This window comes from Clarias gariepinus, chromosome 7 (assembly GCF_024256425.1).
Source record: "Clarias gariepinus isolate MV-2021 ecotype Netherlands chromosome 7, CGAR_prim_01v2, whole genome shotgun sequence".
NCBI classification, from domain to species: domain Eukaryota; kingdom Metazoa; phylum Chordata; class Actinopteri; order Siluriformes; family Clariidae; genus Clarias; species Clarias gariepinus.
This window is the reverse complement of record NC_071106.1, coordinates 27,729,068-27,750,000: the sequence shown is the minus strand read 5'-3', so window position 1 is coordinate 27,750,000 and position 20,933 is coordinate 27,729,068. Positions and strand designations below refer to the sequence as shown.

The window sequence follows — 20,933 nt, the reverse complement described above, 5'->3', positions numbered from 1 at the left end:
GGTCATTCTTTCTAATAATACTAGTTTCAAGTGCTGATGGGAGGTTTTATTCCATTATCATTTTAGTGACTCGGTTCTTTGAATCTCATTCATCAAAATGAACAAATCTTTTTTTGAGTCGTTTATTTCATTTCATTCTTTTGATCAGAAATAAAATACAATGTTACATTTTCAGTAAACAGACCCCCAGCACGTATACATGTAGTCAAATTTTGGCTTTAATAAAAAATATTACAATGCAGCTAAGGACATATTATAAACAGAATGAATAGCTCACCTCTTATATCTTCTGGTCCGAATCATTCGTTCTTTTGTCATGTGACTCTCATAGATGCTGTGCAGTGCACCACACAGGTAACAGAATTGAATGGTTCTTCTCGTAAGTTTTCAAGTCTGAGTCGTTTGTTCTTTTAAATCTCTTGCACTGCATAGAGTCTATGGGAGTCACATGAAAAAAGAACTAACTATTCAGACCAAAAGACTCAAAGGTAACTATTCTGTTTCCTGTAAATACCCTAGGAGGTTTTACTAGTCCGCTGTTACTAGTTTAGCTGTTGAAATAATCTCGCACTGAACGAAGCCCACAGAATCACTATTAAGATGGTTAAGGGAGTTTAAAAAGACTTTAAGGACAATGATGTACACATTTTGAAAAGAACTCCATCTCAGTCCTAATTACACAGACAGTTTTGCTTGGAATTTCTATGGATGTATGTGTTTTTTATACATATTTAGTTATTAAAATTGAGAATTTTTAAACTCGTACATAATAATTAATCACATTGAAATCAACATAGACCTGTGCAATTATTTCATCAAAAAAAGGTGCAATTTATAGAAGCCTTAAATTATTATCAGTAATTTTAGTATTTGTTTATTTCTTGTTATTCATTAACTTTTGTTCCATGCTTTTCTGTTAACCTATGCATTTAAATATTAAATGGTACATTTCATAGTTAAATACCTCAGGTTCAAAATAACCCCAATCACAATATCTGTCAAATCACAAGTTAATAATAATAAAACAGAAAAAAAATCAGGTTTTGACAAAATATTGCAGCCCTGTACTTTGAACATGCATAGTATCTAGAAGGTGAACTTGACATTACGCTGTGTCGAATTTCAAGTAATATTATGTTTGCGCACTATATCATGAGAATTATACCACAGTTCTATTAGTGTGCTTAAGGCTGTTTTTTTTTTTCAGGGAGAAAACTGGATAATGGGATAGTTTTTTTTTTTTTTTCATTTAACCTACAGTATATTAGAGCCCCATATCTGTGAAGGCCTGACTGTGCTTTCTGAGTTTTTCCAGCTTGTAAATCAGCAGATATTGCACCTAGTCACTATCAATGAACTTTATTTATAAAATGTATTACAATTTCTTCTGTTCATAAGCTTTAATAAACTCATGGGAAAACTATACACTTAGTTTAAAAAGTGAGACAATTTATCATCTCCTGGTTTGTGAGTGGCGCTGCATTGGGCTGAGGAGTTGTATGGGGTTATTTTTGTCCAAATTCCATTTTTTGGCATTGTGATCTAAATTACCCCAGTAAAACTCATTTTCTTTCTCTTTCCCCTTCTCCATCACTGCCCTTCATTATCATATTTTAATGTTTTGAGCAACCTTTTAGTCAAAATATTAATGACATTTTTTTTTTGCAAGTACACTGAAAAAAAATAATCCTTTGAATTTACTTGATTTTAATGTGTACATTGGTACATTTCAGTTGTATATTAAGTTGATTCAACTCAAGTAAATTTACATTTCAAGCCCTGGTCAACAGAATTCTGTAAAGGAAGGAAGCATAGGACAAATGGGATAAAACAGAGATTTTTATTTTATATTTAATAAAAACCCTGTTTTACACCAGCAGCAACTTACAAATGAAGTCTCAATTTGAAAAGATGTACAAAACATAAAACACCACAAATAAGTATTAATCAGCCTATTGATTTTGTTAGTGTATAATTTTTTTTTTTTACATCAACAGAAACGTTTTGTACTTTATAACTGTACGTTATGACTTTTACGGTTGGTCAGGAAACCCTTGAAGTCAGATGCAGACAGGACACTTTTCAGTCACAAACTCCTGTGAAAAAATACAGAGATAGATATTCAATTAAAATTCATGATACTTAATTTAGCAAATAAAAAATATTTATACTTTGTTCCTATCGCTTCATAACTAATGAGAACAGACCGAAATGAAGACTGAACCGCAGATTAAGCACGCGCATATAACCGTCGCTATTTTAAGTGTGATTAAAAATACAAGAAATTGCTTAAACCAAAATAACGTGACTAAACATCGCTAAACAGCAGGTGACATTTATGTTCAGTATTTTGTTTCTATTTAGAAATATGGGAATTAATTCCTGCTTACCTTTTCCAGGCGCCCGCCAAACGTTTGTCTTCTCAACAAACTGTTCTCTTCTTGCGATGTCTTCTCACGATGTTTGCTTTGATATTTTCGGTTTTCATAGTGAAAAGATCTCTTTGGTTTATGATTGTTGATGATATGATGGTTACATGATTGAATCTATAGTACATGTTAAGTTGTTGAATTTCATGCAAATACAACATAATTTATTCATGTTTATCTTGGAAACATGAAATTATTATGTATAAAACACTTATTACATTTTAGTAACAGGTAGCCAACTTCCTTTTTTTGAGTGTAACTACTGTGAAAGACACAGGTAAAGAGAACGTAGACATCACAAGATGACACCTGGTCCCAGCACGCGACACTGTGTTATGTACTGTACCTTCACCTTAATAGATGTTTCACTGGTAGATACAGTGGCTTGTTTCGGCCCCCTCGAACTTTTCCACATTTTGTCACAAACATGAATCAATGTTATTGGAATTCCACGTGAAAGACCAATACAAAGTGGTGTACACGTGAGAAGTGGAACGAAAATCATACATGATTCCAAACATTTTTTACAAATAAATAACTGAAAAGTGGGGTGTGCGTAATTATTCAGCCCCCTGAGTCAATACTTTGTAGAACCACCTTTTGCTGCAATTACAGCTGCCAGTCTTTTAGGGTATGTCTCTATCAGCTTTGCACATCTAGAGACTGAAATCCTTGCCCATTCTTCTTTGCAAAACAGCTCCAGCTCAGTCAAATTAGATGGACAGCGCAGTTTTCAGATCTTGCCACAGATTCTCGATTGGATTTAGATCTGGACTTTGACTGGGCCATTCTATCGCATGGATATGTTTTGTTTTAAACCATTCCATTGATGCCCTGGCTTTATGTTTAGGGTCGTTGTCCTGCTGGAAGGTGAACCTCCGTCCCAGTCTCAAGTCTTTTGTAGACTCCAAGAGGTTTTTTTCCAAGATTGCCCTGTATTTGTCTCCATCCATCTTCCCATCAACTCTGACCAGCTTCCCTGTCCCTGCTGAAGAGAAGCACCCCCAGAGCATGATGCTGCCACTGATCAGCGCTCTCCTTGTTCAGCCTGTGAGTTTAGGTGGACGGCCTTGTCTTGGTAGGTTTGTGCCATACTCCTTCCATTTCTAAATGATCGCTTGAACAGTGCTCCATGGGATGTTTAAGGCTTTGGAAATCTTTTTATAGCCTAAGCCTGCTTTAAATTTCTCAATAACTCTATCCCTGACCTGTCTGTCGTCATAGAGCAGCTGTATTTGTACTGTCATTAGATTACACACAGGTGCACTCTATTTAGTCATTAGCACTCATCAGGCAATGTCTATGGGCAACTGACTGCACTCAGACCAAAGGGGGCTGAATAATTACGCACACCCCACTTTGTAGTTATTTATTTGTAAAAAAAAAAGTTTGGAATCATGTATGATTTTTGTTCCACTTCTCAAGTGTACACCACTTTGTATTGATCTTTTACGTGGAATTCCAAAGAAATTGATTAATGTTTGTGGCTGTAATGTGACAAAATGTGGAAAAGTTCAAGGGGGCCGAATACTTTTGCAAGCCACTGGAGTAAAAGTAAAAATAGACACCGTTTAAGCCCATACTAATTAATGTATTATTGTATATATGCTCCTGCTGCTAATTCGTAGTCTGTAATCCATATCTGATGCCTATTCTGGGAAGACTGGAAATGCACATTAATGCGACATCACATTTCTGTGCACACAAACATCACATTTCCAATACAACTCTGAGTCCTGCCACCTGCAGAAGTTCTCTGATGACTGTCTTTCTTATCATGAACACCAAGGAGACAATAGTGGACTTTAGGAAATGTAAACCTTTGATTAAACCCATTATCATCACAGTGTTCACTTGGACCAACATCGGCGCTTTGTATAAAAAGTGATTGAGCAGACTTTATTTCCTGGCGAAGCAAAGGACCTTTAATGTATGCAGAAATCTTTTATCAGTCCGTTGTGGGGGAAAGTGCCCTTTATAGTGCTGCAGTCTGCTGGGGGAGCAGAATCAGTGCTAAGGATGGAGGCAAGATAAATAAAATCATCAGCAAGGCTGAACACATCACCGGACACAAACTGAACAGGTTGGAGACAGTAAGGGGCAATAGATCATTAAAAAACTTCTGAAAAATTCTCTAACAGTCTGACCAAGCTTTGATGTCACAACAAAGGGTTCAGGAAAACGTGGTGACAATAGCAACTTATTTACATATCAAATTATTCACTATCACTTTATGCACACATACACACCTAGAGATTGGATCCCATTTAAAATTCCACCCATGAACCTGTTTGAAAAAGCCAGCAATACCAGGTGTTACATACCAAGGGAGCACTTTATGACCCCGACATGATTTGAACACACAACCTTCTAAACCAGAATCGAACATGCTACTATTGTGCCACAAAATCCTGCCTATGTGGTGGTACCCAGGATCAGGGAATGTGGCAGCACATTTTCCTTCCGAGACATGTCATGGCCTGCATCTATTGCTACTGGCTGCTGGCATCTGGAATAGGGCTTTTTTGTGCAAAGGACAGAGCAAAAGCTCCTTGCATAACCTGTCTATTTTCTCCCTACCAAGATATCAAGAGGGCTTTTTAGGATCAAATAGCAATTCTCTCCTTAGTGTGTGAGTGTGAAACTTGCACAACTTGTACCTAAATTTCATCTTAGAGACCAGAAAGCTTATGTGAAAGGACCAAAGTTGGACAATCTTCGGGATTATTTTACAATAGTCTTTGTGTCAGATGATGGGCATTCAGTGGCAAAGTGATATACAGTACATCTCCTTCTTGTGAGTTATATAGAGTCAAAATTGCCCGAGATTGCACTACATACGGCGCCTCAATATTAAAAAACACATTACTGAAAGCTCCCTTGTGTCCATTTTCTAAGAAAGGATACAGTAATAAATTGCTGACAGCTACTCGGATCCAATGTGGGTGTCTTTGTCTGATCCAGAGCAGATGATCAATGTAATCAAAGAAGAATGTTGACAATGTGTGTGTTAATAACTGTGATGAACTGTGTTGACTGGAAAAGAGCCACGACAGAGTTGGCTGTCATTCATTCAGTAAGACATTCACTGATCCAAGATAAGACTTTAGAGTGAGGGCTTATATTATATTATGCCCCCCTTCCTTTTTTTGCTCCTTGCCCTTACTACAGTTTGTGTAACCTGCTGCTGTTGTAACTCAATCATTTCCCTCACAGGATTAATGAAGTCAGTCCGTCTGTCCGTCTATCTATATATCTATCAATCTATCTACTTGACCCTGTTGTCACACTAATGCGATCCTCCATACAGACAGTAACCCAAACTCAGGATTCAACCAGAAACCCTGGAACAAGATAAATGATCTGAATGTGAAGCTTTAACCAGGACTGCTTGATTAAAATGCTGTTGGCAAGACAGGGACAGATGAACAATGTGGTTAGTAAAGCAGCTGCTTCCAAAACAGCAGATATAATACTGTCATTGAGCTATAAACTATTTATAGTTGTTTATAGATATAGCAACATCAATCTCAGTTTTAAAGCTTCAGAATTCTAACAGAATGCTTAAATAACTTGTGTGATTGTAAGTTTCTGACTCATATTGTTTTTAATCCCCTCTAATGGGCTTTCAGGATTACTTTGATGAAGAAAGGCAATGTTAATCACTGTATGATGGGTATGTTTCACAATTCTCTAGAGATAGTGTGTGGCAGCAGGCAAAACTGTGTTCCAGCACACTCGGCAACATCTGCCAGTAAAATCACTGGCAGTTGGGGGTTTGGATAATAAACTGAATGCTTTTTGTTGCGTATATTAACCGAGGACAAACTGGAGACGTTTGTCAATGTCATATAGTATGTTACTTCACTTGTGTCAGACTCACAAGGATACGTAGCTGGAAGTCCTGCATTTATGGGAAATTGAGGCTAGGAAAAATGATGTTCTTAAGGGATTTAAAAAATAGATTTTAAAATGTGACATGAACAACTTATCATTCTGACCTTCAGGTTCTCTCAACGTCACCAGACTAAAAAATAGCATTCCCTCTTTCTTCCCATTATATGATAAGATATGAAGTGTTTCAGATTTAGAAGTCAAAATGAGGACATTTTTGTTAACTGTTTTCTTTATAAATAATAATAATAATAATAATAATAATAATAATAATAATAATAACCTTTACTAGCACTATCGCTTTGCACCTCCCGTGTTCGGGTTCGATTCTCTGTCTGGCTCGATTCCCGTCTGCGTGGGTTTCCTCCGGGTACTCCGGTTTCCTCCCACAGTCCAAAGATATGCAGGTTAGGCTAATTGCCATTCCCAAATTGCTCATAATGTGTAAATGAGTGTTTGATTGAGTGTATATGTGTGTGCCCTCTGATGGATTGGCACCCTGTCCAGGGTGTACCCCGCCTCATACCCTACTGTAAGTCTCCTGGGATAGGCTTCAGGCCCCCTGCGACCCTGAACACACGATAAAGTGGTATAGACGATGAGTGAGTGAGTAAGTGTGTGACTATCTTTAGACTTAATTGACTGAAAGCAGTAGAAATGATAACAAAAAGATAACACCAAGGAGTCTACTGTACTTAGAGTCCTGCAATATCAGGTGCTAGTCTTTACGAGACCATAAAAGTGTTTTTTGCCAACAGCAACAAAATGTTCATTAATATAAATCTGTGATTTTCAATGCAGCCAAATGTACAGTCTGAGAACTGATTCATTAAGAAACTCTCAAGAGCTAAAACTTTGAAAAAAAAAAAAGAAATTGCTGACACCTTGCCAAAGATTTTTACAATTTACCAGTCTAGAGTCTAGAAGTTTGTGTTATGCTGATGAAGGTCACAAAGTGATGGAATTGCCACAAGTCCATATTTTCTTAGCATGCACAGTGGGCATGAATTAAAAACATTTTACAGTAGGCTGATGACGCCTGACTAGTAATTATGTCAATGGGCTGTGACCTGAGTACTGTCATCTTTTATCAAGAGGTTGACAATAACATGCATGATTATCCTAGAGATTGGATCCCATTTAAAATTCCACCCATGAACCTGTTCGAAAAAGCCAGCAATACCAGGTGTTACATACCAAGGGAGCACTTTATGACCTCGACATGATTTGAACACACAACCTTCTGATCCAGAATCGAACATGCTACTATTGTGCCACAAGATCCTGCCTATGTGTTGGTACCCAGGATCAGGGTATGTAGCAGCAAATTTTCCTTCCGAGACAAGTCATGGGCTGCATCTATTGCTACTGGCTTCTGGCATCTGGAATAGGGCTTTTTTTTTGTGCAAAGGACAGAGCAAAAGCTCCTTGCATAACCTATCTATTTTCTCCCTCCCAAGATATCAAGAGGGCTTTTTAGGATCAAATAGCAATTCTCTCCTTAGTGTGTGAGTGTGAAACTTGCACAACTTGTACCTAAATCTCATCTTGAAGACCAGAAAGCTTATGTGAAAGGACCAAAGTTGGACAATCTTTGGGATTATTTTACAATAGTCTTTGTGTCAGATGATGGGCATTCAGTGGCAAAGTGATATACAGTACATCTCCTTCTTGTGAGTTATATAGAGTCAAAATTGCCCGAGATTGCACTACATACGGCTCCTCAATACTAAAAAACACATTACTGAAAGCTCCCTCATGTCCATTTTCTAAGAAAGGATACAGTAATAAATTGCTGACAGCTACTCGGATCCAATGTGGGTGTCTTTGTCTGATCCAGAGCAGATGATCAATGTAATCAAAGAAGAATGTTGACAATGTGTGTTTTAATAACTGTGATGAACTGTGTTGACTGGAAAAGAGCCACGACAGAGTTGGCTGTCATTCTCTCAGTAAGACATTCACTGATCCAAGATAAGACTTTAGAGTGAGGGCTGTTCAGGAACAGGATCCTGGTAACATTTTCCACTGGATGTGATGGTTAAAGTCCTCTTGTTAGGGAAAAAATGTTCCAAACATGGCAGTTAAACATAAATCCTAATAATTTGATTGATCTCAGCTTCAATACTGGACAGAATATCAGCTAATATTAAAGTTCAAAATTTTCGTGGTCAACCTCAACACTTTAAACTGTCCACAAGTACTTTGTGTCAAACAGTGGGCAAGCATTGGAAAGGGCAAAACTGCTTTTTGTGATGGTCAGCGCCACTTTCAGAGCCTAAATAACTCAGTCGGCAGAGCATCAGATTTTTTATCTAAGAGTCCAGGGTTCAAGTCCCTGTTCAGGTCTCACCTTCTGTTGGTGCTTGGATAAAAGAGAGTTTGGCACAAATTGTTCATGTAATTCAAGAGGATCAGTTTGGATTATCATTAATAAAGACCTTCCGATCGATAAGAATATAAAAAAATCAATCGTACAAACAAATAGTTTCATTGCATCCATTTCTATTATAGGACAGCCAGCTCCAGTCAACTGATTGAATTGTTTTATTTATGTTCTTTGGTGATGCATGGCTCATTTAAATAGACACTGAAAGGGCACATTTCAAAGAGTGACATGAACAAAGTTTGAGGTATGAAAAAATTCATTATCTGAGAGTTTTTCAGGTGGAGTAATAAAATTACATTGGGGGACATTGGGGGAGCTCTGAGACCTATATTAATTATTAAAGAAATAAAAATGAACAGTAATACATTTAGGCGTTTGGCAGACGCTCTTATCCAGAGCGACTTACTTTTTTTTTTAATCTTATTATACATCTGAGCAGTTGAGGGTTAAGAGCCTTGCTCAAGGGCCCAACAGTGGCAACGGGGGTTTGAACCTGGGATCTTCCGAACTGTAGTCCAATGCCTTAACCACTGAGCTACCCCTGACCTAAGGTAATAGGAACACCTTTAACAGGAATATGGAAGGAATGTCTCACAAGAGTAGTTATACAAAAAATCGGCATAGCCATGTACTGTATACTTATTATCATGGTTGTCGATATATTTAAAAAATCAAAAATGTCATTCAAACATTGAATTTCACTTTTGACTCAATTCTCAAAAGAGAGAGAGAAAGGAAGAGAGAGTGAGAGAGAGAGAAAGAGAGAGAAAATCACTGGGTATTAAATAATTGATGAATAAACAACTGAATTCGATTTTTCTGTATCTTTAAAAAGATAATATATGGGTAATGATTAAGGGAGCAGTGTAAATCTTTCAAGCCATGTTCATTTACTACAACCAATACACCCACCTTCTGCCAGATTCTGACTGGTTTATAACTTCTTCATTACAGAGTGACTGACCATTTGCCCTCAAACTCTTTGCTTTTATCAGCATCTTCATCACCCAAACTCTGATAAAGTTCTCTTTAGCCATTAATAATGAGTTACTGACCTATGTACTTGAGTTTATTTCCCCACAGACAGCAGGAATTAAGGTGATCTTTCAGTCAGAAATTTAATCTAAACCATTCCCAAAGGTACAGTATGTTGGATGGCTGAAGTATGACTCTTTACTTTTGTACTAGAGGCTAAAATCTCTAACAAGTAAGTGGAAATAAAATGTTCAGAGGTGGAACTATTTTATAAAACTTGTTTGTTTGATTAGGGCCGACTGTATTTTTGCACACTGATGGAGTTATCTAAAGATGAATGTTTTTGGTTGTATCTCATACTGGTTTGGCTGGTAATCAAAACTCTAATCTGTAATTTCATCATGCACTGGTTTATCGAAAAAAGTCTATATTTTGCAATTTCTTATCATATTTTATGTTCATTAGTTCACATTCGTTATAAAGTGCTTTGTTTTACGTTTGTATGTCCAGGCATGCCTTAAGGGCAGGTGCATAGTACTGTACATCAGTGTTAAACCTCAGTGCTGTCTTGTTACTGTACAAAAAGTCAGCATACACCCTTCAGGACCTGTTGGCTATGCTGCACTAAAAGTCCTATATAATAGGAAAGTGAGAGACCGTGTTATATCTAAACTAGCATAAAATAAGTTGCAGGGTCTTGCTCTAGAACTCTGCCATGGCAGTTTGGCAACACTGGGATTTTTAACGTTTTAATGTTAACATTCATTGTACAGTTTAGTGAAGATGCCCTCAAGTCCTGAAAAAGTAGCAAAAGCTCTGACTGGTGGAATAGGTCCATCTCCTGCATTCAGTTAATTTTTTTATATTAAACATGCTGTGGATTTCTTTGAACTGATTTGAGCAGCTTTATTACTTTTGTATGTAATGGGTTGATTGTTACATAGTAACAACTTTAGTAAAAATAAAAAAAAAAGTAACTTTTTATCCTTGATGCCTTTGTCTGATGCTAAATTCATGGCCACCTTGTTAGCAGTGCTGAAAAAAATGTGTTGAATGACAAAAAGGCCAATAGTCCAAAACTCAAGTTCAAGGATGCCTTTCTGATCAATGTAGAGGAGCGGTTTTGTATTAATTGCAGGAAACTGAATGCCACAATCCCACCGGATGCTTACTCAATACCTGCATACTGTAGCATGACATTTTGGAAGGCCAACTTCTCATACACTAAAACAGCTTCTTACACAACAAAAACAGGCATCATTTTTAGCGCCATGGCCAGCGACAAGGGTGTGGCCACCGTAATCCTGCATGGCCAGCTTTACATTTTCAATCACCATCCTGGAGTCAAGGCTATAAAAGTGGACCAGAATGCCAGAATGGTGTGCACCTACAGAGTGGACATAAGATGTCACAAGAAATGGAGAAAAAATTCCATAACAATGCATTGCACCTCAAAGGGAGATCCAGGATAGCTGGGTCCATGTCCCATATTCGTGTTAACAGGGTGTCACTTGGTCGTTTGACACTCTCTTTCTTTACCACCCACGCCAATGTCCCTCTTCTTTACATAGCTCCCTCCAGACAGCACTGAACTCTATGTCTCTCCCTTCCTCTCCCTTTGGGTCCCATTTCTGTTCTTCCCTTTTTGACTTTGCCCCTCACAGAGTCCTTTACATGATTCCAGAGTTCGTTTTACCACTTAACTATAGTATATGGCCTTTATGTTTCTATAAAAATATATAAAGTGGGTAGGCATGTGCCCCTTCCTCTTGTAGGGATTTATATACAGAACACTTTATTTTACTATATTATGATTACTTAATCACCTATTGTATCTATATACATTTTTGTTCAATAAAATCTTTCATGTGGCAGTGTAGATTCCACAAGAAAATTTTATTGAACACCACAGGTACAGTAGTTTTGATTTAAAAAAATAAGCCACACCACAAAAACTTATATTGAGGTTAACACAGTACAGTACACGGAGAAGGACAGGAATAAGTGACATTATACTATTTTGTATTTTTATCTAATCTAGCACAATATGGACTTTCACACCGAATCTTGAATTCTGTTTTTCACTCCCGGCCCTCCAGAGGGATATTGTGTGTCATAATAATCATGTGATCGCAAAGAACCTATTTGAAGTCTGCCTTAGCAGACTTCAAATAGGGGATGTACAGTACTGTATTATGTTTTATAGGGGATGTACAGTACTGTATTATGTTTTATTTTTCATCATGTAAGATATTACATGTCTTTATTCAGGTCATTTTAAATAGGGTTTATTGTTGCTTATTGTAGATTTTACAAAGTGAACAGTGCAATTAACAACAACAACACCAGTAGCAGCATCACCAAAATATAGTGACATGGTCAGACTCAAACTCAAATCACTGTTTACAACCATAGTAAATGCCACAGTGGGCACAAGCTGCCTGGAACTAGAGAGATTAAGATCTGTCTAGTTTCAAAAACCTGTCCACAGGTCCACAAACCTGCAGATTGGGCTAATGGGCGTTCCCAAATTGCTCGTAGTGTGGGGATAAGTGTGTGAGTGTGTGTACAGTATGTGTGTGTGCCCGGTGATGTATTGGCACTCTGTGCAGAGTGTACCCGCCTCGTGCCCTAAGTCTCCTGCGATAGGTTCCAGGCCCCCCTTGATCCAGGATATAGATGGTGAATGACTGTGTGAGTTATTCTTAATTGCAGATATATTTAATACCTTGAAGAAATGAAAATTAATAAGATTTAATTACTAAGATTTGTTGCAGCAAAAAGAGACCAATATTTAACCTCTTCAGTTTTCCATATGCATCAAAACATTGTGCTCTTACTGACCACAAGCAGTAGAGATCATACAGTGCAAAAAAATCATGCTAACCAAGTAACCACTGAGCGTTTGTCATTATAATTGTTTGTCATATATAACACTGAGAACAGAAAGACAGAAGAAGAAAAAATATAAATAATAAAAAAGAGTATATGGAGAAAAAGCTAAGCAAAACTATTCCCTTTATGTAAATAAAACATTCCCTTACCATCTCTCTTTAAGGTACAGAGAAAAGATTGAATTTTCATTCCTTTTGCATTCACTAACATACAGTAAGTATGTATGTACTGTGTAATTACATACATTACAACAGTAGATGCATTGTCCAAAATAATAGAGTAAGATGTTATCTCAATGAGGAAAATAAAAAACTGTGAGAGAGCGACAGTGATATAGCACAGATCATGATTTTTCTGAGCTGGCAATAAACCGGAAGATTCACACTGGACCCTTCACCTTGCCCCACATCTCTCTCTCTCTCTCTCTCTCTCTCTCTCTCTCTCTCTCTCTCTCTCTCTCTCTCTTTCTCTTTCTTTCTCAGTGACATGTCTCATTTTTCTTTTCCATTCTATTAATCGAGCACTTTAAACCTTTTGATCTCTACTGTATGTATAAATCTTGAAAAATATAGAAAATCTTGGAATATGGAAAAGATCTTTCATACAGTATGGCTCAACAACTGCTATCTTTTTCACACCAGTCTGAGACTGATTTACACTGTAGTTCTCTAAATCTAGTAGGCTAGCTAGTGTATACTGTATATAGTAGCACATGTTACAGTACATAACTAGATACATCTTATCTAGTTTGCTTTTAATAGCACTATGTATTATGTAGGTTTACATTAACAAGATTGGGGTTGGCAAACATATTTTTTTTGTTAAACTATTCTTTAATTATCTAGATAATGCAAAAGTGCATAATTTATTTAAACAGTTACTAAAACACACTGTACATCTACATCACTTAATTCATTTTGTTTTAATGATATGCATATACTTTAATCTGGTAAAGTTTTTGGCAAATTAGCAGTATACTTCAGTGTAGTACTAGCGCCTACGTAATTGAAAAAACAAACAAAAAAAATGTAGCAAGTCTTGAACACACCTTTTTCTGAGCAGCAAGAGGAACCCATGGCGGTTACTGTACATTTCCATCACAATTAAGATCCGTCGATAAAATAAGTAAATAGGGTAATAAATAGGGAAGAGAAATGAAGAGGAACTGGACAGTCCTAATGCATCTGGAGTTCTTGATAAACAATTTTGTCTCCATGATGCTGCCTGATCAGAATTTAAACCTCTTAAACTGCAGCTTGTCTCATTCCGCCTGCTGGACAGCTGTGAAGCTCGGATTAACTGTGCCTTATTTCTTTCTTTCTCTTCTCTCTCCCTCTCTAGCTATATAGATTTCTATATGTCCATATACCTATCTGTCTATTGAACTTGAAATACATAATACAAATATTAATCTCTCTCTCTCTTTCTTTCTCTCTCTCTCTCTCGCACACACACACACTTAGTGTCACCTGGCAGAGTAGAAAAGTTCGGAAATGAATAAAAACAATAATCCAACCGTAATCCAGCAGTAATTGTTTTAATACCTCCCCAGACCAGTGTCTCTGGCATTTTTTTTACATAGACAAAGGGGCCCAAAAATGTATACATGCTTCAGTTGTTATCTACAGTATGTCTTATTTTAAAACTATTTTTAAAAATGTGTTGTATGTTTATGGGGCATATTTTTCATCTTAAAGTGTGTATAAATTTTGGATTATGAAAACAATATATATATCATATTTGTGTGTATTATATTTTAGGCTCATCTGTAGTCTGTTCTTGTTATGTCTGTGTGTATGCGTGTGTGTGTGTGTGTGTGTGCATGCACGTGCACATGCTTGTGTGTGTCTCTCACCTACGTCACCCTCTCTGTGGCTCTTGATCAGCTCAGCAAGCTCAAAATTTCCAGCAATGATGGCAACCTGACATACAGGATTTTAAGAGTTGATTTAGGGATAAAGGAATTGTTTCAATTTAAATGCCTTGTACTGAACTTTGCCTTCAATCAAAATTGAGGTTCAAATAAGTATATGACAATAGGTCTTGGTCGATATAAAATCTTCCTGCTGTGCACACTGATTATGAAGTTTGTCACCCAGAAGGCAAGTACAATGTAAGTATCCGAGGACAAATTCCACAACCCGTGCATAAATTTATTCCAAAGTTCTGACGAGACTCATATGATGCTACTGCAGTCCCACTTAGCTAGAATGAATGGGTATCTTTTAAAGTTATATGTATTTTGGAACAAATCTCTTTTCTTTCATTAGGAATGTTATGGCTGAGCGAATGGTTTTATGTTGTAATTTTAGGGCTGATTGCTGTACAGTATATGCACCCCAATTTTAATTTAAGACAAATTTGACCCAAAAAACTCAAAATATCTCTTTATAAATTAAAAGAAGAAACATGAGAGAACTTCAAACAGAAACTAATGACTTAATTTGGCGGATTACTTCCTGTTTACACATGCTACTAAACACACTATTCATTTCATGTATTTTCTGGGGGTTTTTTTTCTGCAAATTTTATCATGCAGTGTTTAGGCAGTAATTTTTTTCTCAGTCATTTATAGTTATAATACATATTTTTCCATACTGTACCACCCACACTGTGTAGGGTGGCAGGGTTCCTGGAGCTGATCCCAGGACACACAAGGACGGGGCATCCTGGATGAGATGCCAACTTACCCATTGGTGTTTATGGATATCGGTTTGACCTTGATTTGCACTCGACTCAGGCTTTTAAGCAAACTAGCAATTGTCTCCAGTTTTATATATTAAAACTCTTTAGTTTAAAGATAATCTTGGCTTTGTACATACCAGCAAAGGAACTAAAAATAGGAAGTGAAAATAAAGGAAATGCAGGAAGTGGACAAACCTGAAATGAAGTTTGGCTGTTGTAATTCTTCACCTCCTTATCAGCTCCCCGAACAAGCAGCACACGAGCACATTTATCCTGGAGTAAAACGCATAAAGTGGTTAAATGTCAAGAGATGTAACAGACCTTTTTGAGCTTTTGATAATAAACACCCAACACACACCTGGTTGTAGAGAGCACAAATATGCATCGCTGTGTTTCCTGATGCATTCTGAGCACTCATGTCAGCGCCGTAAAAGAGGAGATGCTCAAGATGTTGGACATGACCATGTCGACAAGACTGCATGTGAACACACACACACAAATCATGTAATAAAATAATGACAGTTAATTATCCTCCTAACATTATCCTCTTAGATAAAACTAAATACTGGTAACCAATCATACCACGTAAGGTCAGATTTATCACAAAAGATTGGAGAAAGAAAGTTGGAGGAAATAATTTTCTTGTTGTTCTGCCATATTTCTAGTAGGTTAAACACTCCACAGTGCACAGAACCACTTTGCTGCATGTCCAAAAGTTCTGATTACATGGATTGAACATGTAAATTTATTGAATCGTGTAAACAGTTAGAAAGAATTTAATCTAAAGAATCTCTCATTCTTTATATATTGTCAGTTTAATGAAATAAAAAATGATCCATCAATATATCTGGCAATTCCATTGGCAGTGTTACATGACCTTCGATTGACCCACATCTTTCCAGCCAGGACATTTGTGCTATATACGGTACATGGACTCACAAAATCATGTCCACCAGATGGCAGTATAACTTTGTCCTATACTTTGTATACAGGGTGAGAGCATACAAAAATTGGCAATAAAGTCCATATTTCTAATATGACTGTATTAAAAGGAATGGCACATGTACTTTATTACATAGGAAAATGAAATCAAATCTTTAAAATTTTAACGTAGGCTTCAGGTGCGTCAACCAGTTTCCTCAATCAGCTATGGATAGAATGCTTCTGAAGGAAGACATTTGGGATATTGTTGAGAACCTTCAAGTCCGCCAGTGTGCGAGGCTTTCTCCTGGACACCTCCTCCTTTGTGTAGCCACACAGGAAAAAATCACATGGAGTGAGAGATCTGGAGTACTTGGAGGAAATTCATAAGGTTCCAGCCAATGTCCTGGAAAAATGCTGGTCTAACCACGCATGCAGGGTGAAAGTAAAATGGATTGGTGATACTACAAATTCATTTTTTTATAATTACTATAATATTAATAATATTGTATTTAATGATACACTGCATTTGAATTGTTGAATCTGTTTGGTAAAAAGATTTAAATTGTTTCTGTGCAGGGCAGTAGTTCCAGCAGTAACATAAATACATACAGGGGCTTTTATGATGTATAATCTATGTATGTCCAGACTAAGACTAAAAAAATATATATATTATTTTGTTGTTTATTAAATTAAAATGTGTATTTGTTTATCTTTTTTTATTTCTATCGACATTTGTTTAACTATACTACTCAATTAATGGAACAATTATTCTCACATATACTGTATGAGGGACATTGAGGTCAAACCTGCACTACATTATATGTAATTCTTTTAGTAGTGTATTTAACATTTAAGGAGAAGTATTGGTCTTGTAGCGCAGGAAAAAAAGTGTGGGGGGTATATAGTAAGGGAATAAATGTAGATCTCTCTCATACGTGAGAGCAGGTAATATTCTGTCTCTCAGATGTTCCACAACATTAAATCGAATTATACACCATTAAAATGCTTGATGCGTTAATCATTAATAAATGAAACTTTTTAATCATCAGATCCCTGTGGTATAAATAGAATACCACACTCTAGACCATGATGTTACCCCAAAAAAATATACTTCTGCTGCAGTTCATTTGGACAGAAAGGATGGAACGCAGCGCTGTTAGTAAACACATCACTGTCCATAAATGTCAGCCAGGATTTACTCTAACCCCCAGATCGTCTGACATATAGCTTCCCATGACTATTAGAAAGTGTCAGTCATATTTGCCAGTATTATTGCTTCGTTCCTTTAGCACTTTCAGAGCATTATTTCTCTCTGAAACTTTTTTGTGGCATGTATAGGATCTTAGATCTTAGCTTCAACAAGTATAGATGTGTGGTTAATAAACCATGCTGCTTCCAGTTTCTTTTAGCACTATTTTTACAATCTTGCCCTCTAACGAATCATCCGAATACACTGTGTGCTGTAGTATCTGGCACTAAGACTTTATCACCAGATCCTTTAAGTCGTGAGATGGGGCCTATACAGTATGAATAAGACATGTTTGGTCAGCACATGCTACAGATGCTCAATCAGATGGAGATCTGGGGAAGCTGGTGGATTTTGGCAAGCCGAGTGTCACAGAGCACATTATCCTGCAGAAAGAGGACACTGCAATTAGAGAATACCATTGTCATAAAGGGGTGTAGTGGATCAGCAGCAATGTTTAGGTGGGTAATATATATCAAAGTGACATGCACATGATACCTGAAAACATGATTTATTGAACCAGGTCACTTTTTCCATTGCTGACCACTGTATAGTAGGTGATTTTGGCAATGGATAGAAGTCAGCATGTGTACTCTGACCAGTCAGACCAAGCAGTAATATTTAGCATTAACCATTTTTCAACTATTTGTGCATTATTAAGTGAAATGTGCCTAAATCTTAAATCCCCATAATACAGATTACATAATCCAGCATGATGAACCACTTATCGCTCTCAGCAAAAGATATGGCTTTTGCTCACCACTTATCACTCTCAGCAAAAGATATGGCTTTTATTTGAGTTACCTTGCCACTTCATCTGGGTTACCTGCCTGGAAATTGACATGACCATCAAAAGCAAGTAATTACACTGTCGGTTATGCTGATATGATTGACAACAAGTGAGATAAGAGTGACTCATAATCAGTTTTACCACTACCACTTGAGGTTCGTGCATGGTCAGGAGAGTGCGTAATTATACACACATCCTCACACACAGGACGAATTTAATAAATCACATTTTATTCACAGCCACATTCTACATGCACAACATCCTTACACACAAGAAGAACTTACACACAAGTAGAAATAACAAGGGAGTATTTTAACCATTTCCAGTGGAATTCTTATAAAAAAGGTTTAATGGCTACATTAATACAATTGTATGGAGTTTGTAGTTGTATTTACAGTAGTAAATTTGGAGAGTTAAATTGTCCTTGCCAAGCAGTGCTGCAGTGCTCAGCTTTATTACGTGCACTAATAAGGGTTAATGTACTCTGGCAGAAAGAGGATTCACCCTAAACAGATTAATGTTCTAAAATAAGATACTAACAAAGTCATTGCTTGCTGTTGTGTGGTGTAGTTCTTTTTGTGTGGTTTTAATAACCTTTATAATTTTGAGAAAAGTAATATTGAAAGGATTTTTACTTCACATTTATTAGTCAAGAAGTAGAGAAAAAACATAATCTGATATAATTATCTTTGGACACCTACTGTAAGGAAATCACAGCTATTGGTCTTAGACACTGATTGTACTATACCAGAGTTGAAAGGTCACCTGATGAACTTCATGCCAGCCGTTCTCATCCTGGCAGTTGATGCTGGCATGCTCGTAAAGAAGGAGCTCGCAGCAGCCTGAATCTCCTCCCACCATGGCTGTGTGATACAGTGCTGACAAACCACGACTATCCTTATAATCTGGTGATGCCCCCAAGTCCAAAAGAGTCTGAAAGTAACAGGAAAGTTATGGAGTGTTCATTTGGGTTGTTTTATGGAATCCTATTTGTAAAACAGTCACTCCTGCATCTTTCTCTGGTTGTGCTTGTAATACATACTGTATTCTGCATACTACTTAAAATAACCCATACATAAAAGTAGTATGTTGTATGTGAACTTGTTGTTATACTATTTAAATAATAATTTGCAGTAATAAAGAAGTAAAATGGTACAGAATAAACCTAAAGGCTATTTGTTTTGCAGTTGCATAGTAAAATACAGACTAAATAAAAAGTGATTGTCAATCCGAAACCAAAAAGTTCACTTAAGCTTGGATATGGTTTCACTGATTTACTTCAAATGAACATAGATATACTAAAACTGATAAGATGAGATGATGAGGACCGGTCAGATAATAAGTTAGTACATTATAAATAAACACACTGAGATACATAGTAGTCCTGGCAAAGATACTGTATAGCTGTAGAGTTCATTTTACTGTAGTTTACTGCTAAACTAATCTTTTATCATATCAAAATGCATTGTTCACAATAAGTTTTATTAATTCAGATACTTTTCTAAAAAAGTAAGGAGTTTGGTCATGCCACTGAGATAGTGTGATTGGTTTTAAATTTTGAAACTTTTTATTGTTGGAAATTTATCCTCTTGAGGTCAAAATATACTGTTGTGTTCAAAATAATAGCAGTCCAACACCAGTAACCAGATCAATGATTGTTTTTGGGAGAAATTATATTTCGTAATAGTAAATATTTTACTTGTAGGTGTAGTGGAGTAATAGAAAACCAATAGACCCAACAGTCATGATTGGATGCACCTGATTCTGTGTAATTGAATCATTAATTGAAATGGGGTGTGTTCAAAATAATAGCAGTGTGGAGTTTAATTGGAGAGGTAAATTATTCTGTGAAAAACAAGTGTTAAACAAGTTCCCCTTATTTAAGAATAAATGCAGGAAAGGTTGTCCTGTGCATTTCTCTCTGAAAATCAGAGTAAAACATGTCGTTTCAGACATTGTTCGGAACAACAGCGTACTTTGATTCAAAAGTTGATTAGAGATGGAAAAAAGACATACAAAGAAGTGCAGAAAATGATAGCCTGCTCTGCTATAATGATATCAAATGCTTTAAAATTGAGATTAAAACCAGAAAGATGTGAAAGAAAATGGAAAACTACAATTCAAATGGATCGAAGAATAACAAAATTGGCAAAGACTCAGCCAATGATCAGTTCCAGCATGGTCAAAGAACACCTAAAGTTACCTGGGAGTACTGTTACTATTAGAAGACGGCTATGTGAAGCCAAGCTATCAGCAAGAGGTCCCTGTAAAGTCCCATTGTTGAAAAAAAAAAAGACTTGTGCTATAGAGGTTACAGTTTGCCAAAGAACCAATTGAATAGCCTAAAGAGAAATGACGTAATATTTTGTGGACTGATGAGAGCAAGATTGCGATTTTTGGGTCTAGATGCCGTTTGTCAGACAACCCCCAAACACTGAATTCAAGCCACAGTACACTGTGAAGACAGTGAAGCATGGAGGCACAAGCATTATGATATGAGAATGCTTCTCGTACTATGGTGTTGGGTCTATTTATTTCAGGGATCATGGATTAATTTGAGTACATCAGAATACTTAAAGAGGCCATGTTGCCTTATGCCGAAGAGAAAATGCCCTTGAAATGGGTGTTTTAACAAGACAACGACCCCATACAGTACACACCATTAAGCAAGCAGCATCTTGGTTCCAGTCCAACAAGATTGACGTT

General features: G+C 36.7%; 1 protein-coding gene across 1 annotated transcript in view; it reads right to left on the bottom strand.

Annotated features, from left to right (window-relative positions):
• LOC128527831 (SH3 and multiple ankyrin repeat domains protein 2-like) overlaps positions 1–20,933 on the bottom strand; it is a 90,006-nt gene that overhangs the window by 56,999 nt on the left and 12,074 nt on the right. The window contains exons 6-9 of the mRNA XM_053500441.1: positions 18,993–19,160; positions 15,626–15,742; positions 15,463–15,540; positions 14,438–14,504 (exon numbers count right to left, since the gene is read on the bottom strand). Of these exons, the coding sequence (XP_053356416.1) occupies positions 14,438–14,504; positions 15,463–15,540; positions 15,626–15,742; positions 18,993–19,160 (430 nt within the window). The remainder of the gene's footprint in view (positions 1–14,437; positions 14,505–15,462; positions 15,541–15,625; positions 15,743–18,992; positions 19,161–20,933) is intronic.